Source organism: Sceloporus undulatus, chromosome 6 (genome assembly GCF_019175285.1).
Source record: "Sceloporus undulatus isolate JIND9_A2432 ecotype Alabama chromosome 6, SceUnd_v1.1, whole genome shotgun sequence".
In the NCBI taxonomy this organism is placed as follows: Eukaryota; Metazoa; Chordata; class Lepidosauria; order Squamata; family Phrynosomatidae; genus Sceloporus; species Sceloporus undulatus.
In genome coordinates, this window is record NC_056527.1 from 93,106,375 (window position 1) to 93,118,761 (window position 12,387).

Here is a 12,387-nt window from a genome sequence, read left to right on the forward strand (position 1 = left end):
ATATTTAATGAGACGTGAGCATCCATGGATTTTGGTATTCACAGGGTGCCACAAATTTTGGGAAAGTACCCTGGCAGGCTTAGCAACTTTTTTTTCCTGATATGGCGGGGAAGAAAAGACATGCTTTGTGGCCTTGAAATACCTTTTTATTCCTTCAGAAGTTTGTATCTAAGTCTGCTCATTTCTTGGTTAGACATTCTGTGAATGAGTGCTCAGAGACATCCTATTGCTTAATGTGTTCAAAGGCAAAAGTCTTTGCATTCCCAATCAAGTACTGGGGTTTTGTAAGTTTGAAGTTGATTATTCTGTTTTGAATTAACACTTTTGGCCCACACAGTAAGAGCATCTTTAAAACATATTTTGGACTATTACATGATGGGAATAGTCAGGGAAATGGTGGAGGGGGGAGTCAAAATTTCAGAACGCTAACACAGACACATACAGAAAAATGTATACAGTTAGCCTTCTGTATCCACAGATTCAACCAACCTCAGCATGAGAATATTAACATATATATATAAATTCCAAACAGGAAATCTTGATTTTGCCATTTTATATCAGGGACACCATTTTACTACTCCATTGTATTTAATGGGGCTTGAGCATCTATGGGGAGTCCTGGAATCAAACCCAAGGGCCCACTCTATGTACATTACCTATATATGTGTAAATATATGTCATCTACACCAGCTAATTTTTAGATGATTCTGTGTAGGATGGTTGGCTTATCAGTAGACTAAACTTTGTTGTCAGTACCGTAAGTGCAATGAACTGTAGATCTGTCAATGTTGTGTGTGAAATTTAGGAGCAAACCAGATGTTACATTGGGAGAACCCTGCTACAATCTCCTCACATAATTTTCTTCTTCTAAAGCGATCTATGGGATGTTCCAATTTGGATAAAGGCTGTGACACAGCAGGGAGGGAGCCTATGTCCTTTCCTTCTGTCCCACAGCTCTGATCCAAATGCTCCACCCAGCCCAGGAAAGGAAAAAACTTATACACCTCTCTACTGTGTCTATATGTTTTTCCCACCATGGCTAATAGCAGACCTGAGGGTGTTGGTGCTATATTGCAGCTATTGTACCAGGGTCAGGATTACGCATTCCTTCCCTCTGTGACTTTGATCTAAATTGGAACACCACACACACCTACTTTCAGAAGGAATTACAGGCAGCCTTAGGTCTTCTGCATAATGTCTAGTTATCATTTTGCAACAAGAGAAAACCCAGCAGCCTTGCTAGACCAGAAAAAGGTGAGGACATCGATCAGACTGTTTCCCCCCTTTGTCTCAAATTTTGGATGGGATGGGGAGCTAGGTAAATAAATATTGTTCAGTTACAACTCCCATCATCCTTGACTATCTGCCATGCTGTCTAAAGTAGCTTAACAACATCAGGAGAGCCACAGGGTCTGACTCTTGACCCTTCTCAGGCAAGAATCAACTTCAGTTGGGATTATAACTTAGGGAATGGAGGGAAATTCTTTTGGATCACAACCCCTAGTATCTCCTAGCTAGCATGCTCCATGGGACTTGTAGTCTAAAATATTTTTTTTCAAACTGATCAGGATGGTAATTCTGCCTTAAACTTGCAATAATAAATCCAGCAAAGTGAGGGATCACTCACTCTCTCTCACACACACATGTTGTGTTCTTTCCATTTGTTTCCTATTTATGGCAACCCTAAGGTGACCCTATTACATGGTTTTCTTGGCAAGATTTGTTCAGAGAGAAGCTGAGAGAGTGTAACTGGCTCAAGGTCCCCCAGCGGGTTTCCATGGCTGAGCAAGGATTCGAACCCCGATCTCATGTAATAATCGTAATACTCAAACCACTATACTACTGGATAATTAATTTTTTTCTTTACTAACCAGACCATATGGAAAAAAACAGTTGGGACAAAATTAGCAAGGTAAACAGCTACAAGGCTCAATAAAACTGATGTGCAAACTTCAGCAAAACTAGATTTTTACAAGCACGAAACAAGCTTGATGGATGAGTTATTAATACAATTCTTTGCAGTTAAAGTTCACTTGGCTTGCTAGGCTGAGTTGGCAGGAATTGGCTTGGAGGTGATTAAACGGACTGTGAGAAAAGGACAACCTTGAATTCAATGTGTGAAGCAAACAAGAGTTTTAGCAAACTTTCCTGCACTTGGACCAGAGTCAGGACTAGCACAAGGTTTGCCACCATTTGGGTGATACGTGAAGCATGGACCTTGGCCTTAAGATGAAAAATAAGACGCCCTGTATTCATGTATTTAAATAAGATTTAAATAGAAATTCAGACTCAAAAAGATTCTTTAGTCTAGGATTAGGGAATAAGTAGCCCTCTGGATTTTGTTGGGAGTGCAACTCCCATTAGTCCTAGCCAGCAGAACCATTGGTGGGGCTTAATGGGAGTTGTAATCTAGAAACAGCTGAATGACTGTACATCCCCAGTCTCATTTTAGTCTAGTTCCTTCAACATAAAAAGAACATCTACCTGCCACTAACTTCACAACTATACTTTGTTTTCCAAATTAACCACAAACAGAGCACATTTGCACCATAAGAATACAGAGCCTCTGTTGACAAGTGAGCCCCATTGCATGTCAGAGAGATTCCTTCACCCTTTGGGTTTACGATTTGGGCCAGAGAGAAACAACTTCACTCTAAATACAGCAATTTGCCAGCATGACCAAATCCCATCCCTAGGAAGGTATTATTTGGATTGTTACTTATGGGTCAGCTCTTGGAGATTTTGGAGGTCATGCAAGGGGAGCAAATAGTTACTTATTTATATTGCTTATTGTATTTTTTACTGCCAGGGTTGGGAAGAAATGCTTGTTGGACTTTCTTCCTCATATGCCAAAACAACTTTGCAAGCTCTGGGTACTATGGACCTTGACTTGGAGCAGCAGCAGATGGCGGTGGGGTGGATGTCATTTACTGCTCCACTTCAGATGGCAAAATGTCTTGGTCCTGCTTTCAGCCGCTCTATGCCAAAGCAACTCCTTGCCTCCATTTATGAAAGCCCCTAACGAGGCATAGATAAGCAAGAGACTAAAGACCACAGATGATGGAAGAGAAAAGGCTCAGTTTTGCATTCAAACTTGGTCAGAATCTAAATAAAGGAACAGGTCTGTGTGGGTCACACTATACATGTGCTATGAACTGCTTTGTAGCTGGTTACACATTATCTGATATATATGTGTGTATCTACTTTCAAGTTGCCTGCTGACTTGTGGTGACCACATGAATTTCATGGAGTTTTCTAAACCAAGGAGTACTCAACTCAGTATTACCAGTACCTTTCTCTGAAATATAGCCTACAGCACCCAGTATTGCTTGGCAGTCTCCCATCCAAGTACGAACCAGAGCTGACCCTGCTTAGCTTCCAAGATCAGATACAATCTGGTGCCTTTAGGATACTTAGGCCCTCAGATGGTGTATATATACGCCTGTTAACCTCAGGAGGAACAACACCTGTACCCTCCAATATTTCGCAGTTTAAAACCAGGACATTTGTGCCCACACAACTTCAGAATGGGATCAAGATGGCAAAAGTTATTAAAGAGAAGGGACACACAAGCTAGAAGATGCTGCAGCAGTTTGCTTTTCCATGAATCTACAAGGAAAGGCAAGATTCTCCTTTCTCCTCTCTCCCCTGCTGAGTTAATTGGGTGCAAATTGCTTTTCCACTTTGAACTCAATTTGCAGCAATTCAAGTAAGCTGAGGACGAAGGAGGAAAGTGTGAGGAAGAGGCAGAAACTGGGACAGTTTAACAGCAGCTGAAAAAGTGGGATGATGGGGTTAATCAGGACTCCCTGCCTGCCAAATAGGTACAGCTACATGAATTTGTTAGGCTTTAGTACTATGGAACATGGAGTGCTGGCACAGGAGAAAGAAAGGCCATTTTACTTCTCCACCTCAGATGGCAAAATGTCTTGATCCATCTTTCTGCTGCACTATATTAAACTAATACCCTACCTTTATTAAAGCGAGGGACTGAAGAACCCAAATGAAGGGAGAAAAAGTGACAATTTTAAAAAAAATGCAGTCAAGCTTGGTTAGAATCTGAATAAAGGAACAGATTTGTGTGGGGCACATTATGCAGATGCTACAGATTGAATTATAGCTGATTATACACTGTGTGATGTATATGTGTGTCACGTCAGCTGTCAATTTGTGGCAACATGATGCTTTGTAGCTGTTTACACATTATGGCTGGCATTATATTAATGGCATACGCATGTATAAGTTGTGCTACAAATGCAAGGTGAATTGTTCACCATAACACAACAGACATATTCTGCTGACAGCTGCAGAAGAAGAGTTGCGCATACAGCAGAGTTGCAAACTGTGGTTGCGCACTGTGCTTTATGGTTGTGTAGTGGGGTTGCACTTGCAATTTCACATTGTACAAGAGCATCCAGTCATCAACATGTGTTGCACAATGTATTGTGCATGGGGTTCACCTTAGGGTCACCATCAGTTGGAAATGACTTGAAGACACACAAGAACAAAAATTGTGTAGTGCTGGTGCAGTGTATCATCATGTACAGATATTTATGGTAAAGTCAGGGGATGTTGAATTGCAGCCTATGTGATGCATATACACTCTTGTTAATCCATGGAGGAACAAGGCTGGCCTGAGACATTTTGCTATTTGAGGTAAAGGACAAGATGAGGTCCCTCGCTCCCATTTCCATATATAACAACCCAACTGGGCTGGCTGAATTTCACCTCCATGCTGGTAATGAGACAAGGTTCCCTGTTCCCTGAGAGCTATGGCCAGGTTATATGACACATGCAACCTTCAGGAAGTTACAGATTGGGGCCCACCACACTGAAAACACTGGTGGCCCATGGGGAGTGAAGTCAACCTGATTTGCTACATGTCCCATTTTGGGCCATGCCTAGGAATGCAGAAAACAGGTTTTATCACCTACCTGACAGGGTACAGTGCATGACTAAGGAGCTTTGTTTGTCTTGGCAAGTCACGTTTGCATAGGCTCATGTGCAAAAGAGCCTGGTATCTATGCCTGCAGTCACGAAAATAAATTGTTCACAGCTTTAATGGTAAAAACTAGGATGGTTCCAGATTTGAGATCCTTGCCTCTACTGTTTGGCCATATTTGATGGCAGCAGCCTGATCTGGGACCTTATCCTTATCCACTATTTTAATATTCCACAGTGCCCAAAGAACAACTGAGGCATATGGGGCATTTCCGTTAGTGAGAAGCTTCATAGACGAAACCAATGGCACCAAAGAAACCTGGAACAGGTGGGCAGGAGGGCCAAGGCATGTCTCAGTGCTGGTGGGACCTAGATAGGACCCATTTTTGTCAGAGGATTCTGGAGACTACAGTGTACTGATACTGGCTCTGATATTAGCAGATACAACTGCACTTCACTTATCCTGACAATATCACTAAGAGCTATCCAGCAAAGCTGGCCCAAGATCTTTTGCAGCCTGAAGCAAATAATAAGATGGTGCCACGTTCATTTCAAGTAGAAAAGCCAACAGAAATGGGAGCTGGAACTTACTTTAGTGCAAGCAATGGGATGGCATTCTCCACCCTGGCTGAAGAGGCTTACTTAGGGAGTGCAGAGGTGGCTCTATGGCACACCTGGCACAGCTTTGTCCCCTGAGGTACCATTTTCCTGCATTTGCCACCTAAGACAAGTGCCTCACTTTGCCTAATGGCAGGACCAACCCTGGTCAAGGTTTAACATCAAGCAGTTCTACATATGTCCCTACTGTCATGCATTGTACCTCTAGCTTTTCATTTCCCCCCACTGCTGATGGTGCAGTGGGCTTGCGTTTAATGTAAATATTACTAATTTTATTCCTTAAATTAAAAAAAAGAGAACAATAACAATAATAAAGTTCATCTTCCTCTAAACCTTTCTTCTTCATGTGAAAATTAAGACCTGATCCTGGAGCCCCAGACAGGCCCCTCGTTAACTTCATTTGCAAATGGAATTGAATTGAATCACAGTCAGCTTCTCAGTGTTCAGACAACCAACCAGTGCATAGAAAGGGCATTTCCCCTTCATCCACCCATCATTTTTCATCTCGTTCATTGTCAGCAAAAAAGTTGGGGTTTTCCGACAACATAGCCCTGACTTTCTTCTTTTCCTTGAAGCGCCCCGAATTGGAGACTTTGACATGTTTGCCTTTGGTGCTCTTGTCCACAATCTTCTCTAGCCGAGCATTGAATTCCTGCTGACTGCTCCCATCGCTGCCACCATCTGCTAGCACCCCCTCTTGCTGGTTCTCATTATTGGCAACTGCATAGATATCAGGACTTTCATACAGCACCTTAGGAGCAGATTTTTTCTTCCGGAGAAAGGTCAGCTTCCACCAGCTATAATTGTTTTCTGCCATGGTGGTCAACAGAGAAGGATTTGTCAACCCTGTGGGGTTAAAAAAAACAAATCTGTTATTACTAGGTCTTGTGGTTTGGACTGGTCACTCCTTCCACCCCAAAGCTGGTCAGAATTGTAGGCTTACTTTTCCAGAAACCATTTCATATCCCCTATCATCTCACAGATGAAAAGTGGGACATGTGTGGCCAAGCAACATCAGTGTGTGGTCAAGATGGCAAAATTTATTAATGAGGAAGAACAGACAAACTAGGAGACACTGCAGCAGTTTGCTTTCTCCTGAGTCTACAGGGAAGTGCAAGATAAAGCCCTCTGCTCTCTTACCTGGCAAGTTAATTGTGTGTAAACTACTTTTGTATTTACAAATCATTTTATGGCAATGCAGATAACATGAAGATAAAGGGGGGAAATGGGAGGAGGAGAGAGAAACAAGCATATTTTAAAAGTAGTTGAAAAAGCAGAAGAAAGAGGGCTAATTGGGACTGTCCTTGTCAAACTGGGACAGTTGGAAGTTATGGAATTTCTATTCTGGGAAACCAAGTTGTTAAAATGGGCCAGCCCTCCTATTGTTCAACCCAGACAGCAAATGCAGGGAGGGAGCAGCAAAATGTTTAAACAGAGAGTTGTATGCCATATAACTGGTTCTGTGTCCACCTAAAGTAGCCTGCTGCCTTCAGGTGCTGTTGAGGATATTGTCCCATGGGCCATATTGAAGAAAAATATAGTCCTGTCAGATTTTGTACATGGAATGGACGGATGGAGCCATTTTCACTTCCAGCAGCAAAATGTCTTTGGCCAGCCACAGTGATAGCCTGATGCCAAAGAGGCATGGGCATTATAAGCAATAGATCTCTGGCCCAGTTCCTTTTAATAATGATAAACATTGCAACTGTTAAAACTGCATTTTGAGTTGGGGGGGGGAGAGATTCTGAACCAGGGCTGGCTCCAGAGGGTGGCAAAGCATTTGTTAGGACCTCCAATACCAGGAAAGTGCCAAGATCCCTAACAATGCTTCAATTTCTACTTAGCACTAGGTTTCCTAGGTCTCAGGCCTGGCTCCACTTCTTCAGTCTGTAGGCAAGGGGAAGGAATCGTAGGGTGAGAGAATGGAAACGTGTGTGTTTTATTTGAATGACATACGATAATACAGTCAGCCCTCCATAGCCACAGAATCTTTATTCATGGATTTAGCTATCCACAGCTTGAAAATACACATACACACACACATATATATAATTCCAAAAAACAAACCTTGATTGCCATTTTATATAAGAGACACCATTTTACTATGCCATTTTACTCTGTCTCCCATGCTTTTTAACATTTACATGAAACCGCTGGGAGAGATCATCCGGAGACATGGGGCGCGGGGTTATCAGTACGCTGATGACACCCAAATAGTCTTCTCTATGTCTCCGACTGATGCAGTGACCGGGGATGGCATCTCTCCTCTCGTGGCCTGTCTGGAGTCGGTAATGGGCTGGATGAGGGAAAACAGACTCAGCCTGAATCCAGAGAAAACGGAGGTGCTCGTGATAGGTTCTCCTGGCCTGGGGATGGCAGTGGTTCCACCTGTCCTGAACGGGATCACGCTTCCTGTGAAGGACTCAGTACGCAGTCTGGGGGTGCTCCTGGACTCGTTGCTCCACCTTACATCTCAGGTGGATGTGATGGTCAGGAGCACCTGACCATCAGCTTCGGCTGATACGCCAGCTGCGTCCCTACCTGGGCCAGAGGGACCTTGAAACCGTAGTACATGCCCTGGTAACCTCTCGCTTGGACTTCTGTAACGTGCTCTACATGGGGCAACCCTTGTACCATACCCGGAAGCTGCAACTAGTGCAGAATATGGCAGCCCGACTGGTCACTGGCACATTCAGGGCCAGTCATATAACACCAGTGCTTAAGGATTTGCACTGGTGCCTATTCGCTTCCGGGCGCAATACAAGGTGTTGGTTATTACCTATAAAGCCCTAAATGGCTTGGGCCCAGGGTACCTTGAGGACCGCCTCTCTCCATACAATCCGCCCCGCACACTCAGAACATCTGGGCAGCAACTGTTAAGGGTTCCAGGGGCCAGATTAGTCTCCACCTCTAGGAGAGCCTTTACCACCTCGGCCCCCAACGTCTGGAACTCGCTGCCCATTGAGCTCTGCTCAGCCACCTCCCTGGCCCAGTTTAAAAAGGGGTTGAAGACTTTTTTATTCAAGCAGGCATACCCCTGATGTGCGCCCCGAACAATCCCACCCTCTTCTCTTCGTCAGCATGGCAAGCTGGCTGGAGTTGTTTTATTGTTATTTTAAATTGAATGTATATTTTATAATGTATATTATTGTATTGTGTGAAATGTTGTACACTGCCCTGATTTTGTAGAAGGGCAGTATATAAATAAAGCTTTTATTTTTTATTATTATTATGATGGGACTTGAGCAAACTCCAGTGGATACCAAGGGCCAACTGTATCAGCAAATGTAGTCAAGGCATAAAACATCATGCTTAGTGACATCACCAGGGCCGGAACACCCCCACCTGCCCATGGCATCACAAGTCACTAAATCTCAGATTTTGGTCCTGAAATGTCAGGGCTTCAGACATTCCTGACCTGGCAACCCTACTTAGTAAAGAGTATCCCTGTAGGCCAAGAAGTAGCCTAATAGAATCGTCTGGTTTGCATGGTGGGTGGCCTCTTATACATTACCACAAAAACAAAAACATGTCACCAAAAAGAAAGGACACAAATTTGTGTGAAATATACAGTACATATGCTAATGCATATGTCCAGATGCAATTTTAGAAATTACAAGAAATACAATGTGGCATTCCACCATAGTAAGGCAAAACATGACCTGTACAATTGCTCAGTTTGCTGTCTAGGTCCCTTACATGGGATGAAAAAATTCTAGGTTCCTGCTGCTGCTCTCCCCCTCTCCCCACTTACAGCTCTTGATTTTTAAACTGGGGAACCCTTAAAGAAGAGGACTATCATTTCTAAAGGAGGACAGGTGGGCACTTTAACACCTCTAAACTCTTCCAGACTGAAAGGACCCCCAGAAGATGCTGTGCCATGGTGATACGAGCAACCAAGTTTCTTCCCCTGGCTCCATTTTCTTCCACTGGGAAAAGGATAGGGAGCAGGCTCACCACATAAGCTATGAATCCCTGTACATATTGTTTAACATGCCAGCTACAATAAGATCTTGGTTCAGAAGTCCTTTCACCATGCACTTGAAAGCTTTGGTCCACTTTCCCCTTATTGATCAGCCTCACAGGCTTGTTGTTGTAAGCACTGTGAAAGCTTGGAATACATTACATCAGTCAGGCGTGGCCGTGGGCAACTACCCAAGATCTGGTGGGGTCACACCCACACTGGACCACAGGGAACTACTTTCCATGCAAATACCCCAATTTATCTTCCAGCTTGGTAGTCTGGAGGGGTGACTTAAAATGAGGGGGCATACCGAAATTGCCCTCTCATGTCCCCTAAAGGAGTGGAGGCAATTTAAAATTTTAAAATACACTGTATTGATATTCAAACAAATATGGGGCTCCATGGGGGCCACACAAAGCCCACCTTTCCCAGCCCCTGAACCAAATATTGGATTTTGGAGGAGAAAGTACATATTAACATTCCTTCTGATTAGAGACTGTGTTCTTCTAAAGCCCATCTCTGGACTGATAGTGTAGCTCGTAGCTGGGAAACTGAGTGTTTCTTGTGCCAGCACCAGAGTTGATATAAGGGTTGATTATAAGTCCAGAGTGCGGAAATGTTAGCATTTTTGATAGATCAAGGATTCTGGGAGTTGTAGTTTTTAGAAAACCAAGCCCTCTAACCTTTCCATGCTCTTTGTGACATGCCACATTACTTGACCTTGCCTTGACAATGAGGTCAGCCTTGTCCCACAAGTCACTATGATGTTTCTTGTTTGGAAGCCACCCTCTGACTTGAGTTGAAGCGGCTTCTATCAAGACCTCAAAGGATATTTACTTAAGGTGTTGTCACACCCAGCCTTCAATCTGTTTGTAAGCAAACCTGTGCAGCAATCAGAAATTAAAAGAATGGGTGGTATATGGAGGGGGGAGTATGTGTGTACATGTGTGTTTGTGTGTGTGCAAGCTTTTCCATTATCAAAGCACCATTTTTCCAATCTAGGAAAGTAGTTAAGAAATAATTCAAGATGGACAGCTTTTAAAAAAGGTGTTGACATGTCCTACTTTATAGTGAACCAATGTCTATATGGCAGTATCCTCCACGTGAAGCACTATCCAGCCAAAGTCCGCTTTGAAGAGAATTAGAACTAAATGGAGGGTGTGCAGGTGACTTGAAGCTCCAGAGGGAGCACCTGGAAAACAGACCGTGCAGGCAAATAAGTCACCTAGGACATTGCCGCACAAGCCCCGTTCTCGCCACAATCATGTGTCAATGAAAACGGAATTAAACTTGTTTGTATAATAGCCATTACCGCACGTTTTCTTAATCGTGTGACTGAGGCTGCTGCCACCATCACATGCTTTTCCTGACTCTCCCTAAACCCTACCTATGCCCTATGCCCTACCTAGCATGCCTTTTGGGTTTTAAAATTTTAAAGTTTATTTATATAAAATAAAATAAAAATTTATTTATATAAAATTTATTCATGCTATTCTGGAGCTCTGCTACTGCGATTGAAATTTTGAAAAGAAGAAGTAAAGAAATAGAAAAGAAAGAAAGAAAGAAAGAAAGAAAGAAAGAAAGAAAGAAAAAGGGAATCAAGCTTGCTTGGGAATAGCAAGGCGGAAGGTGGACAGGGGATAGAAGAAGACACGAACGCCACGTGCCTGCAAATACCACAACTGCCTCAGTGGCGACATTTATCACCTGAGGACTAGGACAAGTGGGAGATCATCGATTGATTTTCCTCCTCAATTAAAGGGGATGCTCCAACAGCTCTTGGACACAGCAGCTCTGGGTCGGAGGCATTGTCATGCGACTATTACCAAAACAGTTTTTTTTCCAGGTCTAATTGTGATTTTAAAAGCTGTCTGTACTAATCTCCTCAGTCACCCTTCCCCACTACAGAAAGCTACACTATTTCTATTTGAATGGTAACAATTACTTCCCAATTGGGAATTCTCAATATATTTGTTGTTATGTTGTTTACTGGCTTCATGTCAATCTCGACCCATGGTGATCCTGCTGATGAGACCTCTCCAAGACCCTCTGTCCTCTGTTGCTCTGCAAACTACTGCAAACTCATATTCATGATCTTTTTAATAGAGAGAGTCCATCCATCTAGCATGCGGCCTTCCTCTCTTTGTACTTCCCTTCACCTTTCCTAGCACTATTGCTTTTTCCACTGCGTATGCCGATATTATGCAAATCTCAGCCCTTTGTTGCCCTCTCTTTTGGCAATGAGTAAGTGGCTACTTCAAAGCCCTATTGGTAATTCTTTCCAGCAGCTTCATGCAACAGGCTGCCTAGAAATACTGAACATTTCTTGGTGTTGATATATTTCACACTACAACAATTTCTTACAGGGGTAAGAAAAGCCACTTTTAGGGCCATGTTACATATTGGTAGCTGGGGTTACAAGTCTGCGGTGTGACTTAAGTGGCACCCAGAGAAACTGGAACAAGGGTTTTTTAGTCCCCTTAACTTCTGTTTTCTGCTGTGATGCCAATATTTTTACCATTTCCAAAGTTAAATTTAGCATTTACCTTAATCTTTACCTGAAGCATGGGTTCTATCTATTTTTTTTTCTCTTTCTGATACATTCCACTCCTATTAATCCATAACAGGGTGATTACCATGCGGCCATCCAGCAACTGTTGGACTATAACTCCCAGCATTCCTCACCAAGTGCTATGCTGACTAAAGCTGTTGGGACTTTCAGTCTTTCCCATTCTGTTTCTCAAAAAAGAAAAAAGGGGAAAAAAAAGGAATTGTGCATATGACCTACTAATGTGTCCTAACATAGTTCCAAAACATACTGCAGAAATAATCCAGTTTGAGACATGTTCTTCCTCGTTCATAAC

The 12,387-nt window shown here is 43.0% G+C and overlaps 1 protein-coding gene across 2 annotated transcripts in view; it reads right to left on the bottom strand.

The window, feature by feature from the left end:
* Positions 1-1,840: 1,840 nt before the first annotated feature.
* The window catches only part of PRR15L (proline rich 15 like), a 15,831-nt gene continuing 5,284 nt past the window's right edge, over positions 1,841-12,387 (bottom strand). For both annotated transcript variants that reach the window (XM_042475747.1, XM_042475749.1), the window contains exon 2: positions 1,841-6,405. In XM_042475747.1, the coding sequence (XP_042331681.1) occupies positions 6,053-6,376 (324 nt within the window). In that variant the 5' untranslated portion in view covers positions 6,377-6,405 and the 3' untranslated portion in view covers positions 1,841-6,052. The remainder of the gene's footprint in view (positions 6,406-12,387) is intronic.